The sequence below is a fragment of the Pseudochaenichthys georgianus genome, chromosome 9 (genome assembly GCF_902827115.2).
Source record: "Pseudochaenichthys georgianus chromosome 9, fPseGeo1.2, whole genome shotgun sequence".
NCBI classification, from domain to species: Eukaryota; Metazoa; Chordata; class Actinopteri; order Perciformes; family Channichthyidae; genus Pseudochaenichthys; species Pseudochaenichthys georgianus.
The window spans coordinates 31,763,873-31,790,843 of NC_047511.1; the positions used below are offsets into that span (position 1 = coordinate 31,763,873).

Genomic DNA, 26,971 nt, shown 5'->3' on the forward strand with positions numbered 1-26,971 from the left:
CCATATTCACTCCCTGCGTAAGAAGGCAAATTGATGAATCTACACAGCCTGTGAGGTCATTGCACATTGTATGAGATGAATGGGAATCTTACCTGGCTTTTCATTAAGTAGATTAAGGGAAATGTCCTCACCTTGTGGTATGTAGAGGAAATAGCAGATTTTCAGTGCAGCATAGGTTCTATAAAGAAACACAGAACACTGCTCATATCTGTTATTCTGATAAAAAGTAATTTTAATTCCATTACAACATTCAAGTACAGCTTAAAGGAACCAAATATGCCTTAGTTTCTAGTTGTGCAAATGGAGATTTTATGAAATTGGTCCATTGATATTCCAAATTCAGTGTCAGTGCTCTGACAATTCACTGCCAAATCTTATATTTAAACAATGCTTAGTTGCTCAGTTTTTATGATTTTCAATAGAACAAAGAAACTGCATAATCTATTACTTTTATAATGAAGGTTCAAGCAAAAACTGCCAATTGTATACCCATTGTCTGTTTCCTTCTACTGCCACTGACTTTTAGATGTTACTGATTATGCAATTATCTTCCAATCTTGTAAACTGCAGTAATGAATTGGAGGCATTCAAATAGAAATTGGACTCAAGGGGCAAAACAAGTTGATTTCTACATGTCTCTGGAAGTGTATCCTGAAGATAGCTTGCATCATCACAGTGACGGTGTCTAATCTAGTAAATACATGCATTATCATAATATGCTGATTTATATGAAATAAAAAATTCTTCAGTATATATTGGAGGGCAGATTTAACCTCTGCACTATTTTGAGCAAGGACTATAACTGTTATGTACAGGTTGTACAAATCCGAAGTCCATCTAATGTAAATCTAGCCGTATACAGAATATTTTAGTCTTTACATTTATTTTCCTGCCTCCTTGCCTCAGCCTCTTTTTCCTTGCAGCCTTCCCCCTGCCCATCTCGCTTTCCTTCTGTCTCTCTGACATTCACTCTGTCCCTGCAGTCTTATTGACCTTGGTTCCTTCTCATTTGCATCCTCCATTTTTCATTCTTCCGAATATGGCGTTCGGGGACTTTTCCATCATTAAGTGAATTTACAGCGATTTCCTTATGTGTTTTCTCCAAGGGATTGGGTTATGAGATGCACATTAAATACCCATTAATACCTCATTATCCCACTGATAAGATTACCATGATAATGAGGCAGACATTCTAATTGTTTCACTTCTTGTTGTGCCACTCATTTAATCATCCACCTGAAAGACAAGTACTCTGCGCCCCTACCTTGAAGACTGTAAACACGGACAGCGGGGTAGAGCTCTCCCACCGCCAATGAGAGCCCTACCCCCCGCCAACATCAGCACACACTGTTGCCTGGCTGCTGGCATGCATGCGTGCTCATGGCGTGTGTGTGCCATGATGTGGAAGCGAGACATTCCAGGGGGCGCGGCTACCACAGGTCGACTCTTTGGTCTTGAGCCTTGGCCAGTGACTCCCACTCACACCTGCTAGCTCCTCCACATTCTTCCGCCTTGTTAAGCCTCGGCTTTCCAAATGGAGATGGAGGGACTCCGTGCTGAGGACTTTGTGGGGGGCGAAGCGGTAATTTGGTTGTGAGTAATGCTAGGCAAAATCAACAGCTCAAAGTCATGGCCCTGGAGGCCGAGGCAGGGTGAGATATTACCATTAACCTCTGACCTTTGGCACAGTGGTGTATGTGCCTGTGGGTCCCAGCATGCAATGCACGTGACCTCCAACTCTCTCTGTGTGTCTGTATGCAGAGCTCACTGTCACTGAAGCCTCATCCACTCACTATTCAGAGGGGCTTTTTCTACTGTTTATAATTTAATTTAATTTCAAACCTTTATTTAGACAGATAGGTCCCTTGAGATCATGGATCTCTTTTACAAGGGAGACCTGCATCAATTTAGTTCCACATGAAACATAAAAACAACATAAAAACAAACAATAGAGGACATCATATTTACATATTCACCAACACTTACAAACACCCATAGTGTCAGAAAGCATCTCGTGCAGACGTGCCTTAAAAACATTCAGAGAAATAAAATTGCTAAATTTGTATTTGGACTGTAGGCTGTTCCAAGCAAGTGGAGCTGCGCACATAAAAGCCGTCTTACCTAAGACAGTCCTCACTCTTGGCACATCTAACAATACCACATCCTGCAATCTCAGACAATAGCTGCCCACAACTTTCTGCTTTACCACAGAACAGATGCAATACGGGAGTTTGCCCAACATAGCTTTATAAATAAAAGTGTACCAGTGACTGAGCCTCCGTACAGAGAGTGATGGTAAACCTGCCTTGGTATACAGTGTACAGTGATGTGTAAGCGCTTTACAATTTGCGACAAATCTCAGAGCACTGTGATACGCAGCATCCAATTTGCTCAAGTAATTGGCAGGTGCATTCATATATAACAAATCACCATAGTCCATCACAGGTAAAAAGGTCACAGTGACTAGCCTTTTCCTGGCCTCAAGCGAGAAACAGGACTTGTTTCTGAAAAAGAACCCTAGCCTAACCCTCAGTTTTTTAAGCAGGTTATTGACATGAAGTTTAAAAGAGAGACAATCATCAAGCCAGATACCAAGGTATTTGTAACAGGCAACAACTTCAAGTTTTGTTCCTTGCGTAGTTACAATATCTAAAACAGGCTCTGGTGTCTTTTTTGCTTTTTAAAAGAGCATTACCTTGGTTTTATCCACATTTAAAAGAAGCTTTAATTCAGAGAGCTGAGTCTGAAGAATAGTGTTAAAAACAGCTTGTAATTTAACAACAGCCTCTTTTTAATGGAGGGACCTGCACAATACATCACAGTATCATCCGCATAAAAATGTAAAGTAGCTTCATCCACATTATCACCTACGCTGTTAATATATATGGAGAATAAAAGTGGTCCTAAAACAGAACCTTGTGGTACACCATTAGAAATGTTTAACCATTCAGAAGACAGTCCATCAAAATGAACACATTGGGACCTTTCAGAGAGGTAGTTCACAAACCACCCCACTGCATGGCTGGATATGCCAATACTGAGTAGCCTCTGCTTTAAAATGCGATGATCAACGGTGTCAAACGCTTTGGAAAGGTCAATAAACAGAGCTGCACAACTCTGCTTATTATCTAAAATACTAGTAATGTCATTTACCACTTTCATTGTGGCAGTGATGGTGCTGTGTTTCTTTCTGAATCCTGACTGATGTTTAGACAGGATGTCATTTGTACATAAAAACTCCTTTACTTGTTCACTCACAAGTCGTTCGAGCACCTTAGCCAGAACTGACAATTTAGAGATTGGCCTATAGTTATTTAAAATAGTTGCCTCCCCTCCTTTCAGTAAAGGCAAGACATAAGCAAACTTCCATACTTTTGGAATTGTATTTGTGCTGAGGGAGAGGTTAAAAAGAGAAGTAAGAGGTGGAGCAATAAAATCTGCAGCTATCTTTAAAAAGAAAGGTTCTAAGTTGTCCGGGCCAGCCGGTTTCCCTAGAATCTAACTTGGATAATGCTTCATGAACAATACCAATAGTTAAAGGAGTAAAACTGAAAGGGTTTTCCAGAGCACATTGTTCAGAGTCAAGGATTGGAGCGTTCACAGAAGCAGAAGTACAGTCAGTGACAGAATCAAACGGAGAGCCACAAGACACAAAATGCTTATTAAAGCAATTTAGCATAGGAGCCCTGTCTGATATAGTGCCAGATGCTGTGGTAAGGCACGGAGGTAGCTCATTTGGGATATCACCAGTGGAAATCGATTTTATGGCTTTCCAAAATTTCCTAGGATTATTCAGGTTTTCTGTGGTAACTGACAAATAGTACTTTGATTTAGCACTTTTTATTTGAGATGTGAAGCTATTTCTTAGCTGCCTAAAACGTAGCCATTCTACCTCTGAGCCTGATTTCTTAGCCTTAGCCCAAGCATTATTTCTCTCATGAAGTAGACTGGACAGTTTAGCAGAAAACCAGGGATTGTTTCGTCCCTTCACTATACATTTACGCAGAGGTGCATGTCTATCTATAATTTTCATAAAACCAAGATAAAAATAAGACCATGCAGTTTCTACATCAGCACACAGATTGATTTTACCCCAATCAAAATCAAACAGATCATGTAAAAAGCCCTGCTCCACAAAGTGTTTTTTGTCTCTCTTTGTGATGATACGTGGTTTAACCTTTTGGACCTTAGTGTGTTGTGGCTACAACACAGTGGTCACTCACATCATTAGCAAATACTCCCACAGATGAGTATTTATGTGGAACATTTGTTAAAATTAGATCAATTAAGGAGGATTTATTTGGAGACTTAATATTTGGGCGAGTAGGACGGTCTATAATCTGGGTAAAATTCAAAGAGGTACACAGGTTTTTAAAATCCTCTGACACAGAAGTTAACCAGTCCCAATTAAAATCACCAAGCAGCACCATTTCCTTGTAGGAAAGTTGCGATAACAGTTTTGCCAATGACGATAAAGAGTCCTTGACAGCCGAGGGGGCCCTGTAGCAGCCCACCACCATGACCTGTTGACCCTTTGTTACCTCAATATTCACAGCTAACAATTCTAGCTGTTTACTAACAGATTTGGAAACCATATTAGTTACACAAAACTTATTTTTCACATAAATGGCAACGCCACCACCTTTTTTAGGCCGGTCAGTACGATATACACTGTAACCATTTATGTAAATGTCAGAGGCCAAAATGGATTTATCTAGCCACGTTTCTGATAAGACACTGACATCGCCCAAATACGGACAAAATCTAATTTAGGTAACAGACTACGCACATTTAAATGAATTAAACCTAGCCCAGATCTAGATATAAAATCAGCAGGAGTAGCTATATGACTAATACTGCTCGGTGGACCTGGATTTGGCTGTACATTTCCTGATAGTAACAACAATAAAAATACCAAGCACCTTTTCCTCTTAATCAACCCACATACATTGTCAGCTGTTCTAGAGTCACCAGCAAACTTCGCAAAAGTGAGATTAGAGTTTAAAAAACAATTCTGAAGGACCATCGTGGCAGGCATGTGAGAAAGACAAACATTTTCCGAAATGAATGTCCGCGACAGTGCAACCAGCAATTGTTTGTGCAACACCTCCGAAACTGTACAGGGGATGTCCACTGCGGGCGGCAGAACATACCCGAATCCAGTAGATTGTTCAGGACGACTAGCGATCTTCTCCTTGTCCAGCACAGCCAAGAAAAGGCACAGCAGAAACACGACACCCGCCATTCTCCCAGTCCAGCACAACAGTATCCACGCTGTTCCCGGAGCAAGGTGGAACCAGGCCTCAGCTATAGCAGCACAGCAGAGCAGAGCAGGTGGAACCAGACCTCAGCTACAGCAGCACAGCAGAGCAGGTGGAACCAGACCTCAGCTACAGCAGCACAACAGAGCAGGTGGAACCAGACCTCAGCTACAGCAGCACAGCAGAGCAGAGCAGGTGGAACCAGACCTCAGCTACAGCAGCACAGCAGAGCAGGTGGAACCAGACCTCAGCTACAGCAGCACAGCAGAGCAGGTGGAACCAGACCTCAGCTACAGCAGCACAGCAGAGCAGAGAAGGTGGAACCAGGCCTCAGCTACAGCAGCACAGCACAGCAGAGCAGAGCAGATGGAACCAGACCTCAGCTACAGCAGCACAGCAGAGCAGAGAAGGTGGAACCAGGCCTCAGCTACAGCAGCACAGCAGAGCAGAGCAGATGGAACCAGACCTCAGCTACAGCAGCACAGCAGAGCAGAGAAGGTGGAACCAGGCCTCGGCTACAGCAGCACAGCAGAGCAGAGCAGGTGGAACCAGGCCTCGGCTACAGCAGCACAGCAGAGCAGAGCAGGTGGAACCAGGCCTCAGCTACAGCAGCACAGCAGAGCAGAGCAGGTGGAACCAGGCCTCAGCTACAGCAGCACAGCAGAGCAGAGCAGGTGGAACCAGGCCTCAGCTACAGCAGCACAGCAGAGCAGAGCAGGTGGAACCAGGCCTCAGCTACAGCAGCAGAGCAGAGCAGGTGGAACCAGGCCTCAGCTACAGTAGCACAGCAGAGCAGAGAAGGTGGAGCAGAGCAGAGAAGGACTACTCGATGGCTACTGCCATATTTGCAAAATTTGCCTCTGAACCTTGACAAGTGCATGTTTCAGGCTTATCAATGATAATTATCTGTAATCACTGTTTTTGGAAAACTGAGACCTCTGGGCATATTGTAAATACGATGGAACGTGTTTAATTAAAATATAACGAAAAAAGCAACACAGTCAGTACTAAGGGATCACAATCACCCCCTAAATACGTGGATTAAAGGAAGATATATTATTTTAGGGGAAAACCTTAGTCATGTCAGTCATTCATCAGGAAAACATGCCAAACATTTGCTAGTCCCAGTTTTAATTTGTGAGAATTTGCTACCTTTTTCTATATTTACATAGTTGGAATTCGTTTTATTGTAAAAATAGAAGTTTGAATAGACAATTCACAAGAAAAACATAATTTTTAACCCAAACAATTTAATGGCATCATTTGTGTATTGGCTATTTCAAGTTCACATTCAAATCTGAATAATTTATTAGAACTAATTACAGAATATGAATCAACACCAGTGCTATAATAACACGCAGAGGCTTGCTAGAGTACGAAAAGGTGACTTGAAGATGACTTTGTAACGATGCAGGTGACTTCTTATTTTCCAGACAAATAAAAACTGGTTCATTTTGATGGAGGGGGTTAACTCTTTGTCTCTCTCCCTCTCTGTGCTCTCAGGGGCCGCTGCAGAGAACATGCTCGGCAGCCTGCTGTGTCTCCCTGGCTCCGGATCAGTGCTGCTGGACCCCTATGGCTCCACCATCTCAGAGACCACCAGCGAGGCCTGGAGCGTGGAGGTCCTCCCCAGTGACTCAGGTAGGGATCCAGGTTCGTTCTTTTCTTTTCTACTGTTTGCTTTGGTTATTGTGTTGATCCGTCCACTCCCTCTTCTGGATGCATGCATATTTATGTTTGTTGGATATAGTGGGGGTTGGGACACCAGGTGTGGCTTCACAGCAATCCATACCAAAAATGTGTGTGCATCTGTCATCATATTTGTGTGCACTAGCCTGTCTTTCATGGCAGATCTGCGTGTGCCAGTAAAAGGCAGAACAGGGTTTCCTTAGAGGGACCACCAGGTGTGCAGCGGGAGGGAAGCAAAAGGACCGCAGCTGTCCTCCGTCAGTTTACGTCAGTTTTTTATACGTCTAGACTTAACATCGCTTTTCTCTGAGGCTGGTGTTTACATAGTGCACTGTTGTGACACACAGGGCATCAGTCTACATCATTTGTCAATCCACATTCATAAACTAACTTGTGAATAGATAGTCAAAACATTTTATTAATGAAAAATGATGTGCTTAACTTCCCCTTTTGAAAACCAGTGTTTTGTGAAATCAGTAGAGTGCTTTATTAAAAGCGTTAAGTGTTTCTTTGAAAAGCCTGGTCTTATGTTAATTGAAGTAGTACACCATTTCAATATGTGCCGTGCAGAAATGACATGCATGAGTGTCTTGATTGCTTTTTGTTCCGTTTGCTGCTCCTGTTCTGCTCTGTAATAGCACGATCGGAGGCTCTCTTGGAGTAGAACGCTTGTTTCATGGCTAGGCAGCAGAAAACTAGACTCTGAAGAGCACTTCACCAACACATTATTACTAACGAGCATGCAAATGAGTACTGCTGTTAGTATGGAGCCTCTGGGTTCAAACCAACAGCTCCGTTGGGTAGCCAAAGAATTGGCCGTATAGCTTTATGGTTTGGTTTGGCAGTTATAAGACATGATAATGTATGCTTTGTTTGATTTCATACATATGTGCACACTTGGTTTCCCAATGATCGTAACAGAGGGGGGGGTGCAGAGAAAAGATTGACCATCATCTATTGCAAACAGATTTTTAAAGTATTTATATTTCTATCCTTTTTGGTACATTTCCAGAAGCTCCCGACCTGAAACAGGAAGAGCGTCTGCAGGAGCTGGAGAGCTGCTCAGGGGTCGGCAGTACCTCCGATGACACGGAGGTCAGAGAGGTCAGCTCGAGGCCCAGCACACCAGGGCTCAGTGTCGTCTCAGGTATTCATTTAACCTATTCTCTTCCCTATTTCGCCCCTTCTTCTTGGTCTGTATAGGTTGTCTCTCTCTCAAGCTAACCCTTTCCTTTTGATCCAAAACTCTCTTTAAATAAATTGCATGTTCCTCACCCTCTTGAGGCTGTGTACAGCGGTCATGTTGCTGGCAGAGATGTTAACCAGTACAATGGGGTCAGTGGGATTTATTTTCCGTATGACACAGGTTTTTGCTGGTTGTCTTTTCAGTTGGCTCAGGTGGACATGCTATGTTGACATGCATGAGGTAGTATCCTAGATTAAGAAGCCAGCAGTGATGTGCGTGGCTCAGCTCACAGGAAAACATCCCTCGGGATCCCGCCGATGGATAGTCTGCATCTGATGATCACTCTTATCCGCGTCCTCCCCCTAACCCATGGGAGCTTACGCTACCAATTTACGGCTCCCAGTGGTCTCCCATCTGAGAGAGAGCATACAGTATAGTCAAGAGACAAATGTCTTCTTTTGTTTCAGAAACATTGGTTCTGTTTTGTGACAGGTATTTTACTGTAGAGGGTGAGTTTCTGTTGTCCTGAATGTCAATACAACTGTTTTTGTTGTTTGTTCCTCCTGCAGGTGTCAGTGCAACCTCAGAAGACATCCCCAACAAGATTGAGGACCTGCGGTCAGAGTGCAGCTCAGACTTCGGAGGGAAGGACTCTGTGACCAGTCCAGATGGGGAGGAGTCAGGCCACGGTAGGAGAGTGTCACATCCCCGCTACGCTAGCTAAGCCATCATCCAGTGTCTATCTAGTCGCAACAGCATCAGCCACAGCAATCAATCCCTGTCCTTCCACAGCTGCCACCAACTCTAATCACTCTTTCAGTTCTCAGCAACCCTAATTGTTGCATTAAGTTAGTGTACATCCCTTGCAAGCCAGGCTGGGAAGTCCCTTGCCTATTGTCTTTTTAACTTGACGTTACATATGTATTTATTTGTTAATACGCTTTTGTGTGTCAGTGCTTGATTCAGTAAACGCTCTAAATTGTCTCATATCCTCTTGTGTTTTCACAGGAGCACATCCGACATCTCCACCTTCACAGGTCGATTCCTTACTGGCCATGTTCGATCCCCTCTCCTCCGCTGACGGTAATTTGCACTCCCAGGATGCTCTTCAGCCAATCAGATTTAGAAATTAGTATCATTAAGTCCCGACCCTAATGTCGAGGGCTCGCAGAACAGCTTGAGCTTTCGTGGAATCAACCAAAATAGAGCCTGTGCCCCTCTCACGTGTCTTACTCCAATTACTGGTCTTATTATACGCGCAAATTAAACGTCATTTCATTTGGGCTATCTATTATCCAAAATGATTCTTCGCAGACTCTCTTCCTGTGCATTGTGTGTGCAGTGCAGGTGGATATTGTGTGAGAGAGGAATGGTCATGGCTTTGTGTCTGTGGCAAGGTGAAGGGATGACAGGTTGAGAGACCTCACCCCAGGCTCTTTGGCACTGTCCCCTTGTCCCACTGTGCTCATGGCACCAGGCTGCCATTGGAAGCTTTTCAGGAGAGAGAGTCTACCCTTGGAACAGGTGGCCTACCTAGGGCTCATCTCCCTCTAACATCTCTCTTTAGACCTCTCTCCCACTTTTGAGGGGATTTTTTCCCCACTGCTTTTTATGTTTAGCCACTCTAGAGACAAGCGAGAACAGCTCTTCCTCTCAGTAAGCCTACATTTTGTTAATATATTTAAGGCTTAACAAACTGATTAACACAATCTACTTGGGGAAGTCTTTGTTGAGCCTGTGCCATGACCTGGTGGTTAAACACTAAAGATAGAAGTGCACAAGGATGTTATTATTATTATCATCATGTTGTTCTAACCCTTTTCTTTTTCTTTTTATCGCCTTAGGCTCCACCACTGGAACAATAGTGAGGCCCAAAGTGCACTACGCCAGGCCCCCTCACCCTCCCCCCGACCCTCCCATCCCTGAAGCCAGTGCCCTGGGGCCGGAGACGCGCCACTCTCTCTTCACGCCCCACTGCCTGGCCCAGGTCGAGCTGGAGCACACCAAGCAGCGGCACTCCTTCCCCGACAGGCTGGTACGTAGCCGCAGCTCTGACATCGTGTGCCCAGGCCGACGGCCCACAAGCGACCCCGGCCTTAACCGGCGGGTTGCGGTTGAAGAGCGCGACCCTGCCGGGGCCTTCGCCTTAGGACCGTCCTCGTCCCCCAGCAAGGACTCCCTGAAAGGGGAGGTAAGGAGCTACAGCGGCACTCTTAGCATTAGACAGAGAGAGTTGCGTTTTTACTAATGCTGCTGAGGAACAGTTTTAAAATAATCCATTAGTTTCTCTTTTAGGGATTGTTATTTATAATAATATAACTGCTGGGATCTAAGTGTATCTTTGTAATATATATCCTAAGGTTGAGGACCGTAAAGACAGCGACGACGAGAAGTCGGACCGCAACAGGCCATGGTGGAAGAAACGTTTTGTGTCAGCCATTCCCAAAGGTAAGCAAACTTAGTGATTTTAAACATTCCCAGAGAACATAGAAATGAACTTTACACATCTAAAAGTGACTCTTAATCACGACCAACAGAAAATATCACATTTTAAAGAGCAGAGCGAAATCCAATTTATAATGTGAGAATGATGATCCATGTTGTCCACTCCATTGCTGATGCTCCAGTTGGAAAATCATGTTTCTTGTTGTTTGAAGTTACCTCAGAGACGTGTCCACTCCTTTTTCTTGCACGTCTCACTGGCTGCAGATTTATATAGACTTTTCAAAGCTAATCAGTCATCAGAGGAGCTTTAGCGGTGTAGATTGTATGGCTGTAGCCCTCCCAGCAGTGCTGTCAGCCAGCGGCTAATGGTCATTAGATAGACCTTTCTGTCATCAGCACTGATAGATGACGCATCTCTTGTTGCAGTTCTACTCTACAACAAGCGCTCATACATCTGTCTGGGAAATAATGAGCTGTGCCCACACAGAATGACTGCTTATTACTCTTTGAGATAATGATGTTTCTTAAGTAAACATTACATTGATATTCATAAAATTGGAGGACTGTGGGCACAAGGAAAAAGTAAAGAGCCGTAAAGCTAAAACCACCAATCTCCATCCAAACGTCTGTAGAGTCCATTTGTTTTTTGTCCTGTTGCTCTGCATGGTGACGCACAGTCAGTTGTCCGGCAGAGCGGCAGCGCGTGTGTGAAAGGCCAACCCTGTCTGTTGTGTTCCTCACAGTGCTGTATTGGACGGCTGAGAGTGATGTCCCAGGTAACGCTTCACGCTGTCGTCATTGAGCTAGCTTTCCTGCTGGAGCCAGCGGCTGCGCGCCCATGCTGCTTTGTAGATGTTGCCTTAGAGCTGTAGAGCTGTGATGTGACATGGTTGTAGCCTGAGTTCAAACGCCCACACTCCTCATTTATTCATCCGTTTAATCACCCCTTTGTCATTTTTGTTACAGTATGTTACCATTTTTCTATAAAGAGAATGCAGAATATCAATGTAGATATTCCACCCAATGTTTCCCGTGTGTGTCATCGAGTTTTAGACCCCGTGTCATCTTTGTGTGTCCTGTTCACACCTTTGTGTTAATAGGATAAGCATCAGTGAGTTGACCTGCAAATCTGCATCGACTGGACTTTTTTTATAATAACTAGGGATGGGTATTGTTAGGATTGTATCGATATTACAACTCTTATCAATGCTCTTATTGGTTCTTTTTAATTTCTAAACATTTGCAGAAAGTTTTATTGTACCTAAAGTAATATGCATAGTAGGAGGGTCTCAGCCCCCGAAAGGAGATGCTGCAAATTAAATTACACCAAAACATGGTGTACAGATAAAAGAGCCGGTAACGTACAGTTTATCAATACAACTGTCTTTAAATAATTTAAAGATATACCCTTTTAATACTGGGTTTTGGTACCCATCCCTAATAATGACTTAAAGGGGACCTTTGTGATATTCTGCTATACACCAATGGTTTAATTCTCCATTCCAATATTATTTTGCTTTACTCTGAATAAAGTTATACCATTGACTTTTGGCAATGTATGATACCACTGTACATTGAGATGTTTTAATCTCAATACAAGCCATGACAAAATACCAATGTGGCTGTCAGCAGTCATTATCTGCTTGTTATCACGCAGTAGGGAGAGCGGTGTCGGTCCACTAATCACATGTCTCTCCTCCACAGCTCCGATAGCTGCCTTTCGGAAAAGGGACAAGCAGGAGAAGGACGACGTGCCCCCGGAGCGCGTCCCACAAGGTCTGTCCTGCTTTTCTTTAATTACACTACTGATTGGGGACAAAATATGGATGCATACATAGTTTATTTGGATTTTCAATATTTCTAAAACCCTTATCTAGATTATTTGAAATGTACATGTATCTTTAGTACTTTTGTGCTGTAACTCCAACTTCATTTCCAGGAGTATATATCTATGTTTACATATCCTCATATACAGGTGTATCACATATACACACATTACCATTTATATTTACCTCCACATGTATACAGCCTAAATACCTATCTGTACTTCTAATCCAATCTGTACATTTTTATTCGAAGTTTACTTATAAACAGTGTTGTGCTAGTTACTGAAAACCAGTAACTAGTTACCATTACTAGTTACTTCATTTAAAAAGTAACTCAGTTACTTTACTGATTACTTACACCAAAAAGTAATGCGTTACTGTAAAAAGTAACTTTTTAGTTACTTAAAAATAGTGCTCCCATTAATGCCCTTATAGCCTTCATTTCAGTACTGTTATTGCATTGGAGAATAATACAATCTGTTGATCAACTTGACATGCATTATATGCAATCTGGATTGCATCGATATTAGCTGGCTTTACAGTTTTGTATATTCTTTCTCCAGGTAGTTGGAAAAAGTTTTCCGTCCCATATGCCGTGTGCCGCCCGGACATGCTATCATGCTAACTAGCTCCCTGAAAGCGGGTGACTCCACTGTAGCAATAGCCTGCATGTGTTCTACAACATACCGTGCAATGGCTTTATCGACTTTTCCCTGGCTAGCAGTCCCTTGGTTAAAATCCAGCCGCTGTTGCTGAGGTGCAGGTGCAGGTGGAGTGGCGTTGGATGAGTCGGGGTCTGTGTCGGTCTTAGTTACTAGCTTCGTCCCAGCATGTTGTTTTTGCAGATGTTTTAAGAGATTTGAATGACTGGTTTGGGAAGTAGATAGGCTCTTAGACCCGCCAGGACACAACTTACATTTAACAGAAACTTTCTTTTCTTTGTGCTCGACAAAAGTGAAAGAGTGAGAATATCTCCAGGTGGAGAAACTAGACTTGAGCTCCGCCGCCGCCATGATAGTCTTGTTAGTAAACAACACAAACACGCCCACAGCCCGTCTCCGCATGTGACACAGGAAGTATTTAAGTACATTTACTCAAGTACTGTACTTAAGTACAGTTCTCATCTCTGTTCGCCTGGCTGTTGACTATATAAAAAAACTAACGCAGTAACAGAGTAACGCACCATGTAGTAACGGTAACTGAGTTACTGAATTTAAAAAGTAATGCGTTAGAGTACTAGTTACTGCCAAAAATAACGCCGTTATAAATGCCATCCCACACTACCTAAAAAAACACAAGAGGGAAAAAGCTTACAAAGTCTGCCCGCATTGTGATTATGAATTCAGTCAACAAAACCAAATGTGTTCAAATTATGTCATACTAATACTCAAACGTAGGGTGTTGGCTTTCATTAAAATACATATTTTCTCTTGGTGGGTTTAGCAGATGACCTGTTGCCCAGACAGAGCTCTCAGGCGCAGGCAGCTGAAGATATCCTGGACAAATACAGGAACATCAAGAGGATCAGCCCGAGCGATGGCGCCACAGGTGGAGCTTCCTACGATGGAACAGGAGGTCAGGATGAACACTCTTTTCTTCTATCTAGATAATACACACTTTTCAGTAGATGCATTGAATAATCTTCCTGTTTTTGTGTCAACAGATCTTTGTGGTGATGACAACGTTCACGACTCTCCGAGAGAAGACACTCTGCAGAACATTTCCACAGACGACCTCCCAGACTCAGCCAGTCAGACAGCCCAGCAGCATGACACCAAGTTCTCTTTCAGGTCAGAAAAAACACAGAACCTCGAAGCAATTACTCAACACTCTAGGTTTCTTTGCAGATATATTTAACCATTGCTGTTAATTACATTTAACTTTGTGTGTCTTCCAGTGATGCGAAGAAGAAGTTGAGGTTGGCTTTGTGTTCAGCGGACTCAGTGGCTCTGCCCATCATGCTTCCTGTAACCACACGAAACGGGCTGCCTGACCACATGGAATCTGAAGGTAGGCAGTTCTTTTCTAGCTGTACTTGATATAAGGTACCTTGGTCACCCTCTCCATGGGGAGCGGGGTACAAGCCCTTAATGTTGGCAAGAATCCAAGCAGCTGAAAGTGTCCTTAGCAAGACGCCAACTCTGCAGCACCTTCACCTTCTGACCAACCTTTCAAGGTTTGGGGCAAGGTTGAAAGTGTTAAAAAAAAACATGCTAGATATTTAAATACTCGTGTAGTCACATAGGTTAATAATAGTCCAGCATCCCTCACAACAGGGTACCTCCCTAACATCGGGACAATAGCAGGCAGAATCAAGTGACATCCTGTGAAATGGTCAACAGTCAAACCATAAAACTCAATCTTTGGGGCCATCAGTCACATGGTCAATGTGGCGGCAGCAGGTTGATCAGATTACAGCAGCCAGCCGTCTCTTTGTGAGCGGTGAGCAGTGTCGTCTAATGCTGTCTCCCCGCCGTCCTCTCGCTCAGACAATGAGATCGTCTGCTTCCTGAAGATCCAGCTCGCAGAGGCCATCAACCTTCAGGATAAGAACCAGATGGCCCAGATCCAGGAGACCACGCGCTGCGTCAGCCGCTTTGACGCACGCACCAGCAGGAAGCTGATGGCTGCCATCGCGGAGGATTACAGGTAACTGTGGAGGCCTGGAGAGTCGGTACACGCTCACTTATGGCACCCCATGAGTCTTTCAATTTGTTCTCATTTCTCTTTTTACTGCCTTATGTTGTTGAAAGGTCACCTATTATACTATTGTTAGGCATATATTATAGGTCTCAAATATATAAAAAACATGTCTATGAAGTGTTTTGCTCAAAATACCAAACGGATCACTCATTCTAGCCATGCCTCATACCCCTCTATTTCAGCCCTGTTAGAGAAGTGCTGATTCCGGGTCAGTAGCTTAAAAAAAAAAAAAAACCCGAGATAATATCGGCAGCAAATCTGGATCAGCTCCGTTGTAGTATGACTGCTCAATTAATCGTATTTTAATCGCAATTACGATTATGGCTTGCAACGATTCCGAAAACAACGTAATCGAGATAAAACGATTTATTTATTTTATTGGTTTTTCAGTTGAATTATACTTAAAGTTCAGGGTAATCAACTGTTAAAAACATACTGTTCACATTTTTTCTCTCCAATACATTTATGTTTTCAAAGTAAATGGATAATCGTTTTTAATAATCGTGATATCAATTATTGACGCAAATAATCGAGATTATGATTTTTGCCATAATCAAGCAGCCCCTGTTTTTTTTGGGTAAGGAGGAAAAGAGAGGGTTGTGTTTTTTAAGACACTTTGTGAGTCTACTGACACACCGGGGACACATGTTTGTATTAAAGACATCAAAAAGTGCATTTTGCATGATAGGAGACCTATAAGGCAACTACAGAGATATAGCCAGCAATTCAGTGGCACTAATAAAATACAAATGTTTGTGTGTGTTTCCCTTTTAGAAAGCGGGCACCATACATAGCGTATCTAACCCGGTGTCGTCAGGGCCTGCAGACCTCTCAGGCCCACCTGGAGAGACTCCTCCAGAGGGTGCTGAGAGACAAGGAGGTGGCTAACCGCTACTTCACCACAGTCTGCGTTCGCCTCCTTCTCGAACACATGGAGTCCAAGATGCTTGACTTCATTAAAGGTATCTCTACATTTTCACTTTCCGTGTAGCTAAACATGGCCTTATGGACTTGTACGTCCTTCAGCTGGCAGAGTAGAGCGAATCCTGACCTTCCTGCCATCCTATTTTCTGCCGTTTCTGGCATATTATTTGTGTTTCACAAAGATTTATCCGTCTTAAAAAAAAAATAGGTGGTTGTACCCTAAGATTATTTAAATATGAAGGTAGTTTATCCCCAAATATTTAAGTACCAGATTTAATGGAAAGCATGTTTTAATATAATTTTAATGTGAACTAATTTGCAGACACAATTTAGTGTTTTATTACATTTTTTGTATTACACAACATTATTTATTTCCTAGTATTTGATGCTTGTCTATAAAATACATCACAGCAAAGCTAAATCCACTTCAAACAATCCTATAGTTGCACAGCAGTGGTTGCAGCTCCGTCCTGTGCTGCTCTTACATCTGTTGTTTCTCTTCTCCCCTGCAGCGTTCCAGGGGTGCACAGCATCGGATGACAAGACAGCATCAGTGGAGGATTTTCTGCGCTACTTGTACGGCGCCATGGCCCGTGATGCCATTTGGCAGTACGCGAGCGAGGACCAGCTGCAGGATGCCCAGATGGCTATCGAGCGCAGCGTTATGAACCGCATCTTCAAATTGGCCTTCTACCCCAACCAGGATGGAGATATTCTCAGAGACCAGTGAGTAGCTGGAATCACACCAGCACCACGCAGCCTCACTAGGCAGTGTTCTAGTTTATTTGTTGTTTTATTAAGATTTAAACCTGAAATAGTGAAAGGACTTTGATACAGCAGTTAGTGGTAAACAAAGAAAGACCCTCAGCAAAGTGTGCTCTGTTTCTCGTGCACAATTTGTGCTTTTGACACCTGGTGCAAAAATGCAGAATACGAAATTTCACATCCTTATAATGTAATGAAATTAAATTTCATAAGCAATATTGTTTTTACAATAAGTATGATTCTATAAACCATGAACATTTTAAACAATCCCCTTATCCTTTTAATGTTATTTTTCAAGGAGTTGAAGCCAGAGAATCAGTTGAAAACCAAAGAGCCAGATCAATTCTAATGTTAGATATTTAGATTTGCACGTGTCATACTATATGTCATAAGTTGTTTTGTCCACACAGGCTTTTCCATGAACATATCCAGCGGCTCACAAAAGTTGTGACGGCCAATCATAAAGCTCTGCAAATCCCAGAGGTATCCTATGGTCACATTTGTTTTAATATCAGTTGCGTGACTTTTATAGAAGAAGAAAATAATGTTTAAAGTTGTCTTGAATGTGTTTTTCTCTCCTGGTTGCAGGTGTACCTGAAGGAGGCTCCCTGGCCCTCCGCCCAGTCTGAGATCAGGACCATCAATGCATACAAGACGCCTCGAGACAAAGTCCAGTGTGTACTGCGCATGTGTTCCACCATCATGAACCTCCTCAGTCTGGCCAACGAGGACTCAGTCCCCGGAGCCGATGACTTTGTCCCTGTGCTCGTCTTTGTCCTCATAAGGGTGAGTCGGATCTTCCTTCTCTCACACAATCTGTTGAAAACGCATTCAGTAAAACTTGCATATTAATCTCCTATTGACTTTTTTTTAAAAATAAATAGAGGCTAAGCATAATTATGAGAAACAGTATTTCCCAAATGACTGCATTTTAACTCCAAGGCATCATAAAGTCTGCTATCTGCTAACCGGTGTGGATATTCTTTACATATTTACATATTTATGATTGTAATCCACACGGCGTTGCGTGAGCTTCTTCCAGCCGCTAATGTGGGCCCATCCCTACATCTCCTCCCCTCCAGGCAAACCCGCCCTGCCTGCTGTCCACCGTTCAGTACATCAATAATTTCTATGCCAGCCGGCTGAGTGGGGAGGAGTGCTATTGGTGGATGCAGTTCACCGCAGCGCTGGAATTCATTAAGACCATCGATGATCGCAAGTGAAGCAGAACAGCCACCTGTATGGGCAGACTGCGGGGGAAGGAGCCGGGAGACTGGGACACTTCCCAACCAACTGCTCCCTCTGCACAGCTTATGAAACCTGGCCCTCAGCCTGCTCTTTATTTGTATAGCTTGTACATAGCCAGAGACGTTGAAAGAGTACAAAATATATATTACTGTATGTATGTGGACAAATCCAGGTTTTAGCTGTGCTGAAAAAATGGCGTCGGGGGAAGAATTAGCAAGATGTTAACCTGATTTGGATTATTCTTTTTTGTCTCTTCAATCATCTTTCACGTTTGGGGTCTGTATTAGGAATTTTGCATATACATAATTACCAATATGACATTAAATCAACTTAAAAGATAATCCTATATAAAGGGACCAGACTTCCTTGATGTGATCACTGATTTTTTTTTATTCCCCCCTGAGTAAGAGGGAAGAGCTTCCAATTAAATTACAATATAATGTTCATTAAATGCATTGTAACGTGGGGATTTATAGTGCGTGAGTTACTGTAGGGATTTAGTGACTCGTTAACACTGAGATTACCTCACAATAACCATAATACTCATAAGGTAAGTGTGTCAAACATATAGGGCAGCTTTTTCATGAATTGTTTACTTCATCTTATTCCCAAAAACAAGTGTCGGTGATAATTTGGACATAAGGGCCCACATATTTATATGAAATAAAAATGTATTTATTTCTGTAATTCTATTGAATGCTTTTGTTTAATTTTTTTTTAAAAAGGTGAAAATGCATATCATGCCCATTCATGATGTCTGAGGCAAGTGTTGTATTTATAATAAACTTGTTTGAGTTAGGAAGGCACCTTAGCAAAGAGTAGGCGGGGCTGCTGGGGGATTATGATACAGGGTCAACTCATGCACAGAGCAGTGGTGGCATTTCTGGAAATATTGTGCCTTTGATGTGGGGCGCTCTGTACAGGTAGTTATTTTTGACTATTTTTCTTTTTTTAACCCAGCATAGGCATTATCCCAGCCTACACCCTCCCCAACGGGCCAATCGCGTCCCACAGAGAAACCTTAGTCCAGCCCTCTCTGCAGGAGCATGGGCTTCACTGATTGTCACGGCTCAGTCCCTTTTACTTGAATTTGAACAAATATCCCCCTTTGGAATTGTAGGTCCTACCTCAGAGTTAAAACCGATGAGCCTGATTATGACTGCCCTGCGTTGGTTGTCAACCGAGTACTGGGTCATTTTTGCACTGGTAAGAAATAGTGAAACAGTAAAGGGCAGGGAGGGGAAGTGATCTACCTGCTGTGATGCTTGTTGCGTTCACATCACCCTTAAATTACACTTTGTTAGCAAACAGAGATGTTTTAATTTCCAATCTTATACCAGAGATGCCACATGTGTCCGAATGGGCGTACTAGTGAACTATTGGATATTAGCTCTCTACCTCCTCATAAGTTCAAGAAAGGGACTCGTGTTTATGTGCACTTATATATATTTTTTTCTTATCCCGATTTTGGCGTGCTGTGATATCCCAGTGTCATTGTATCTTTCCAAATGTAGTACAAGCATGTCTTTAATTATCCAGAAATGACAAACTCATCTCTCTTGAATTCCTCTGCTTCATTTTTGTGCACAGACGTGCCACGTGTATTATAGTTTTTTCACAACCCATTACTTTTCACGGTAACTGACAGCACAATACACAGTAGGATCGAAGAGCAAATAATCAACACTATTGACTTGTTACTGATTTCCTTTTTTCTTTTCATTTTATGCTAACGTGGTTGGTGTAGTATGTGAGCGTGGTTTATATATATAGTGAGTGTGTGTGAGATGAACGTGTGATTGGTTGACCCTCTGCCTCCTCTTGCATGAAGTCATTGACTGCTCTGTACATACTGTATCATGATATACAGTTTAATAGGATTAACATCTGCCACAGGCCAGTAATTGAACCTGCAAGAGGATACAAAGCTTCTCTTTGTGTCCGTGATGCTTGCATATCAGAACTCAATGATTTATTTTGCACAACACATGTTTTCCTGAGAAATTGACAGGGGGCAGTGCATTGAAATATCAATACTTATGCTCTTTAACATAAGCATATTGTGACTACAGAAATGTGTTACTATCTCAATCTTCCACATTAATGGGCACATTTCAAATGTGATTGTATTGGATTGGTCTACAGTAGCACCAGATTTGAATTTGCAGTATACTTCCTTGCAGAGTCTGTAATCAATCTGATGAGAAAACCATGCACTGGAAAATGAAGTTGCACATTGCATCTATACTAATTAGGTTTATGTGATGTCACCTAAATCTGGAATACTTACGGCACACATCTGATGAAATTATTTGGCCCTGGCTTATGTTTCAGTGTTTCCTCAGATGGCTGATCACAGCAGCTGCAGATGTCCCCAGTCAAGTACTGATTAAAGCACCAGATCATTTACACAAATATACACAAGGCTATAATGATCAAACTGTAATATAAGTTCTGACTGTATGCAAACCACAGGGTAGTTGTTTCAAGTGAATGGACTAAATTGTTAGTCTGTGTCAAATCGTTACTGCTCTGCTCCCTGGTCAATTGAGTCGAAAAGCTGAGCAGAGAAGAAAAAAAAAGAGTTTTACATCTTACATCTAATTTTACATTTTATTGTAAGCTTGCACAATATGACATGCGGGGAAAGCCGGTTTGTCTTTACTGTGATTAATGCATTATGTAATTCTTTAAAAACAATAAAAGAAGCAGAAGTTTTTCCTTTTTATTTTTTTATTCTTCTGTCCACTGCAAGGGGGATAATGTCGTACCTACTGTACATGATGTTTAATTATTCCGAGGCTTATTGGGACAGTTGTAGGTATATTTTGCCGAGAGTTTCAACGACAGAAGAGAGGGTCGGGAAATGTATGCGTGGAATATAATTGTTGGTGGGGGGCAGCATCTTCCAATCTAGCAGTCACAAATGGCAACCTCTCAGAAAACATTTCATTACTGCTGACAAGTGTACGCTGGATTGTAATTGGAGATATCCCCTCATCTAAAAGCCCTCCTTACTTCACCGGTTAATACTCGTCTTTTTTCTCATCATAAACTTCTTCACGGGGTGCTTTGTGTCCCCTGATGATATCTCACAATTGTTAATTTAAATTCAAATTTGGTGTGTGAAATTAATTAGTTGCTTAAGCCAATGGCTAGATAGGCCAGATTTGGAGATTGGATCTTTCCACTATGTGGCACTTAGCTGATTTAAGATACAAGGAGGCTTGGTTTGTTGTTTTGCCTCATGCTGCTCCACATTTATGATTGTCTGATACTCTTTCGAGCGATAAACTAAACAAACATAAGGTGTACAAATGTATTCCAAATAAGACTACAGGGCACTGGAGTTTCTTTTTCAGGTGATGGCTGATGGATAAAGTGAGAAAGATTTGTATGAGTTTTATATTGATGTCGTTCTGTAGCTTGAAGACATAAACAGGCCTGAGGTCTCACCCAGATGGCTGTGCAGAGACAGATGATCATTCCAGCGGGACTCGTGCATGACTTCACACGTTGGTCTGGTACTTCCTGGCTGTACAGTGAATTAGGTTCTCCCCCATTCCCCTCCTCAACTGTACACCAGCTCAGCATAAGACAGAACAGTCTCATTAAATCACACAAATGTCCCTCCTGTAGGCCTCTTTATAAAGCTCACCCTCACTTAAGAGTTACTGTAGATTCCACAGTAGAACTGCCACTCACGCCATGATGGAAAATAATCAATTGTTAACTTTGGGTGATAAGATATCCTCAAAGGTGGGCCTAAATTGAAGTGACCCAAGAGCTGGGACAATACAAGAATGCAATAAAGCATGATTAAAAGAACATCACATTATTATTCAATAAGTCACTTTACCTGGAAATGACTTGTTAATAATATGTGTTAAATGTTTTCTCTAGAGCAGCGGTTGATGATTTGCATTATACACTATCACTATGCAGCTGCAGGAAGAATCACATAATCAGCACTGTTGTCCTCTCTGTCTGTACTCTCGCCTGTCTGTACAGTGTGTGTTTCTCCCTCGGTGTCCTGCAGATGGCAGACGCACCATTCCCGAGGACGCTCTGCAGATCTGATCTGAGAGCGGCTCAGACAAAGAACACCACGGGGCACGACGGCTTGACATTTAAAACCAATGGGACTCGCTGTCTGGAACTGGATCTGTATTCTTCATTCGGGTATTCTTCAAATTAATAAATATTACGATATAGTCTGTATTATTATTATTTTAGTAGTAGTAGAATGGACATTTTACACTTAAAGCTTAATGCAGAGGCAGATAAGTAAAATACTTTTTTTGTTTTAATACTTCGCTCATAAGAATGGTCTGTTGTTGCCTTAGGTTCTGCGTGGCATTTTATATCGTGAAAAGTGTCATCACGCGCGCATATCCTTCACGGTACACGTCCATAATGTAAATATCTCGTTGGGAGTTATTTGCTGTTGTTGGCGGGAAATCTTCACAAAGGACAGAATAAACAACACAAGGCAGCAGCACGTCAATTAAATTAACAGTGTGGAGCAGCAGGGGAGGGGGCCTAAATGAACAAAAATGTCAAATACACATATTAAAACTTAAATGAAATAGCCGCAAGGATGCAGGCAGAGTAGGAGATTAAACTCAAAGGGATACCAAGTCTCTGTGCCTGGAGGTGGTGATACTGTAATAGATGCAAATAGTAAAAGTGAGCACCATTCTCTGTAATAATTTCAGTTTAAACGACAAAGACAAAGGAGATTTGTGTCTTGTAACAAATAACAAAATAGTTCTGTTTCATTATAGAGCAAAATGCTAACCCAGTCCTGTTATAGCATAATTCCAAAGGACAGATATATAGATTATTGCATCCCTTTGCACTTTTATTGTGGCATCAAACCTACTGGGTTTAGTCCAAAATAGTAGTAATAAATGACATTCCCCATGTCTTCCTTTATTGCTCACCACAAAGGATATCAATTAAGCAAAGGTGTCAGTTACAATGGCCTTCTGAGGCTACCACTCCTTCCTTATATTGCGCTGATATCATTAGAAAAAGAACAATTTTCACAGGCACAGCTAATCACCTGCAAGGAAAAGAGTGGGTGGTGACATCAAATTGAACCGCGGAAATAGAACAGGAATTAGATGCACTTAGCCATCAGATGTTAATGGCAGCAATCAACAGCCAATTACCCAGCTTACTTGAGTACCTTGACAAGTGCAGGTGTACCCGACAACTAACACAGGCCTTTTTCATGCATTTCCATAAATTCGACAGTAAACTCCCTCCCTGATTGTGCATGCATGTTTCATTGAGGTTGCAATTAAGCAATATTGTAAGGATGGATGTGTCAAACGTGGATCGTAAGAAAGAGGAAATTCCTTCAGGGCAAGTTGGACAACAATAACATAGCTTAACTGCATGCATGCAAATCAATGAAGTTATTGTTTACATTTAAACTACCACCTTTTCTCCCCTCATATTGCTTACACACATTTGCTAGTTTGAACATTTGTAAATCAATGTTCAGAAATGTGTTGGCAGACATTTTTTTTGTAGACTGGACAGTGCAGCGGTGTCACTGCCTGGCACAGCTCGCATTGTGAACATGATCCAGGCTGAAGATCTTCTGCTGATGCTGATGATCTCTGTCACTGGGGTGGATTTCAGGGCTCAGCTCTGACTGCTGCCCTGACAACTTTAGGAAACACACTCAGGGCACATACACATGTATTAGATGCACATCAGCCCTTGCACCCACTGCGAGGCCAGCGTCCCATATGACCCACTTTGATTATTCTGTCTTTAAGCAACAGGTGACGGGCTTCCCCGTATGTCATCTGTGTCGTTGGCCTCTGTTCAGAGGCAGCATTCAGGACCCAGGGAGAGCTGGCTGGCAACATGCCCGATCTACAAGTGAGCTGTCCTATCATTGACATCAAGTAAGCCCAACATGTCATGTCTTCATCTTGTGAGAGTTCAATCCCCCTTTCGGGATGGATCAAGCTCTCTGTCGTTGAAGAGAGGCTGTGCAGATATTTCCTCCTGGGAATGTCTAGAAAATGACCCTTGAGATACATGCTTAATAACGCTGCTTTAATTGTGACCGAGAAGAAATAAATTGCACTAAGTGTGTGCAATATGTATTCTACAACCAGTGTGATTTTAAATGTACAAACTGGAGTAACTTATATAATTGTATAATGTTACTTGTATAAGTGATGGGGGCTTTTTTGTATGTCCAGGCACAGAAATGTGTTTTGTATGAGCCCTGCATGGCCTGGTATTCAGGCTACAGTCCATCTGGTGGACAGCACTGTAAGCTGCAGCGATGGCGAGCTCTGATCTCTGGAGCTGGTAAACAGACACCACAATGGTAAGGTAAGCAAGATCTAGGAAAAAGCGTAATGTGTGGAGGGGCGTTTGGTTTAAAAAATCTAAGCCTGTTTTTGAAAAGAAAAGCAATATTATAATTGAATAATCACTGCTTTTAAATTGGCATTATACCAATGATAATATGTACATTGAATGAATCTCTGTTCTGTTTTGTATTATTGTAGCTCTGAATAGCCATGGTTAAATAATAGACAGCCAATGACTAATAGCACTGTCTTCACATGAGGCAAACATATTTTATAATATTCAATATAATACAATATGACCATTGACAGTCCATTAGCTTTTAAGAATGACCTGTGCTTTCCCTCCTCTTTCTCCCTCTTCTGTTTGCCCTCCAGCTACTTGACTTGTTCTACTTGACTCCTGAACCATTTTAATATCAGGCTGCCATGGGTTTCCTTCCTGTAAGCCAGCGTCTTCATATTTCTGTTTCTGCTCTCCCAGAACGAGAGATAAAAACTGAGCATGCTGTTGGTGAATTCTACCAGTGTATTAATAGAGGAAGTGACCGTGTTAATGGCCCTTTTAAACACCATGGAGAGTGTGCAGAGAGCACAAATGTTGAGAAAATATTTTGGACTCATTTGACTCTAATTTTTAATAAGATAAAAAACAACACCTGTGTCCTCCTGCTGCTAATTACAAAATGCGCAATTGTTTCCTTAAAAGAAAGAATTAATACATGTATCTTAAGTGCAAAGAGCTATATTAAAGATTATTTTCTGGATAGTGTTCAGCTCTAAACGCACATTTGCACAGACATAAAGTTTAATGTAATTGTAGTTAATTTTATCTCTGCAAATGTTTCAAAAATATGCAAAATCTATCTTATTTAAGTGCAAGTTAAGTTTTGTTTGGTGCTTAATGCAAAAGCTAGTTAACAGTTCATATTAATCACTTTTGAAATGACATCGATAAACCAGCCCAACGGAAAAATGGCAATTAAGCACTTATTGGCCCAACGTGATCAGTGTTGTCAGAGGTCATGGGCAGACATCAATGGCAGTGTGTGTGTGTGTGTGTGTGTGTGTGTGTGTGTGTGTGTGTGTGTGTGTGTGTGTGTGTGTGTGTGTGTGTGTGTGTGTGTGTGTGTGTGTGTGTGTGTGTGTGTGTGTGTGTGTGTGTGTGTGTGAGAGAGTTTAAATGCACGTGCAGTATGTGTGCTTGTGCATGTTAAATGTGGCCCAACTTTTTCTTCATGACTAACGGCCTCCATAAAAGATGGAGCCTGTCTCCCCGCAGCAAACCTCTTATGCTCCGTCTCTCTCTCGCTGGCACTTCATTGCTTACTCACAGAGGAGTCCACAATGCTATATATTAATTAAGGGGTTTCAGAAACAATAATGGTGACAATAAAGACAGTCCTCCCTCTTTGTCCTCCGAGTTCTGCCGTCAGACGACATTAGGAGGCATTTGAGAGGAGATAGGGAGGAGGGGATGGAGGAGAGATAGAGCCCCTTCTCTCAGGAATGTAATCTCCCTGATGTTACATGGTGCAGCCTAAACTGATAAATTGCAGATTAAATGGCGGCCACACTCCACTTCACCCTACAGCCTACACCACACTCTCTTAGTTCCACACATTTTTGCTATTCACTGCCTTCTTGGCCTGTCAATTCTGCCTAATCGTGAGAGGCACTAAAACACCAGGTCTTGACAGAGCCAGATCAAGAATGATGAACATCTCTCAATGGCAAAAGACTCGTGCTCCTAACTCTACTAGAAGGCTCGCATCACTTATGCAGAAATCAGCGGCATGCCAGCATCTAGGAATTATGCCTGCTGACAGGAGATGCATGAGGTACGCATTGTGCGGCTGGAGCAGCCTTGACAAGTTATAGTTAACTGCAGCAATGGCGACCCCGAACACAAAGGATACAGCGGCTTATTAATGGTGGAGCATCCATGTCAATAATCCCTGCTTTTGGGTTCTGTCCAGAGTCATGCATCTTGCCATTACAAGTGGCACACACACATGGTTTCACAGCACATAAATACACACACTCGCACAAGCAGAACACACATTTCCTCACTGTGTTTTATTCCTCTTACGGGCCGGAAAGCTTTCTTTTCCTATAGATTGCATTGGCAAAACACCTGGAAAAAAGGAAAAGTGAACATAAATATATACACCTGCTTATAATTGTTTCCCTTTATTACCCCCCCAAAATAACCTGCGGTAGAGGGTGTGCCCTCCCGACCTAATCCGTAAGCCTGAATACAAATAAATAAGTCATTAAATTCCCAACCGCATGTTGCTGTTGTCGTCTATGGAAATAGTTGTAATGTATATTCTAATTTTTCAGAATAAATTAGGCACAGATGCATTTCCATGTAAATTTATTCAAGGCGAAAGGAAGAAGAGTGTGGGGGGTGCGGTAAGATCTGCCAGATTATGCATAATTGTAGTATTGTAGCTCTCATTTATACATCTAGCTCCGTATTGCGTGGTCATTAAATTCTAAAATAATGGCAACCTCACAGCTTCTCTGTCCTAATTGCCCCTTCCGTACAATTGTGTGCTGTAGGATGTGTTAATA

General features: G+C 42.3%; 1 protein-coding gene across 14 annotated transcripts in view; it reads left to right on the top strand.

Moving 5' to 3' along the window:
* The window catches only part of gapvd1 (GTPase activating protein and VPS9 domains 1), a 36,929-nt gene extending 16,164 nt beyond the window's left edge, over positions 1–20,765 (top strand). For 6 of the 14 annotated variants that reach the window (XM_034092016.2, XM_034092021.2, XM_034092023.2 and 3 more), the window contains 16 exons: positions 6,765–6,914; positions 7,963–8,097; positions 8,706–8,825; positions 9,145–9,219; positions 9,981–10,327; positions 10,497–10,584; positions 12,286–12,357; positions 13,851–13,982; positions 14,071–14,197; positions 14,305–14,417; positions 14,897–15,056; positions 15,885–16,072; positions 16,547–16,760; positions 17,210–17,282; positions 17,388–17,585; positions 17,882–20,765. In XM_034092016.2, the coding sequence (XP_033947907.1) occupies positions 6,765–6,914; positions 7,963–8,097; positions 8,706–8,825; positions 9,145–9,219; positions 9,981–10,327; positions 10,497–10,584; positions 12,286–12,357; positions 13,851–13,982; positions 14,071–14,197; positions 14,305–14,417; positions 14,897–15,056; positions 15,885–16,072; positions 16,547–16,760; positions 17,210–17,282; positions 17,388–17,585; positions 17,882–18,022 (2,333 nt within the window). In that variant the 3' untranslated portion in view covers positions 18,023–20,765. The remainder of the gene's footprint in view (positions 1–6,764; positions 6,915–7,962; positions 8,098–8,705; positions 8,826–9,144; positions 9,220–9,980; positions 10,328–10,496; positions 10,585–12,285; positions 12,358–13,850; positions 13,983–14,070; positions 14,198–14,304; positions 14,418–14,896; positions 15,057–15,884; positions 16,073–16,546; positions 16,761–17,209; positions 17,283–17,387; positions 17,586–17,881) is intronic. The other 8 variants (XM_034092020.2, XM_034092026.2, XM_034092028.2 and 5 more) reach the window with 6 other exon arrangements.
* Positions 20,766–26,971: the final 6,206 nt, after the last annotated feature.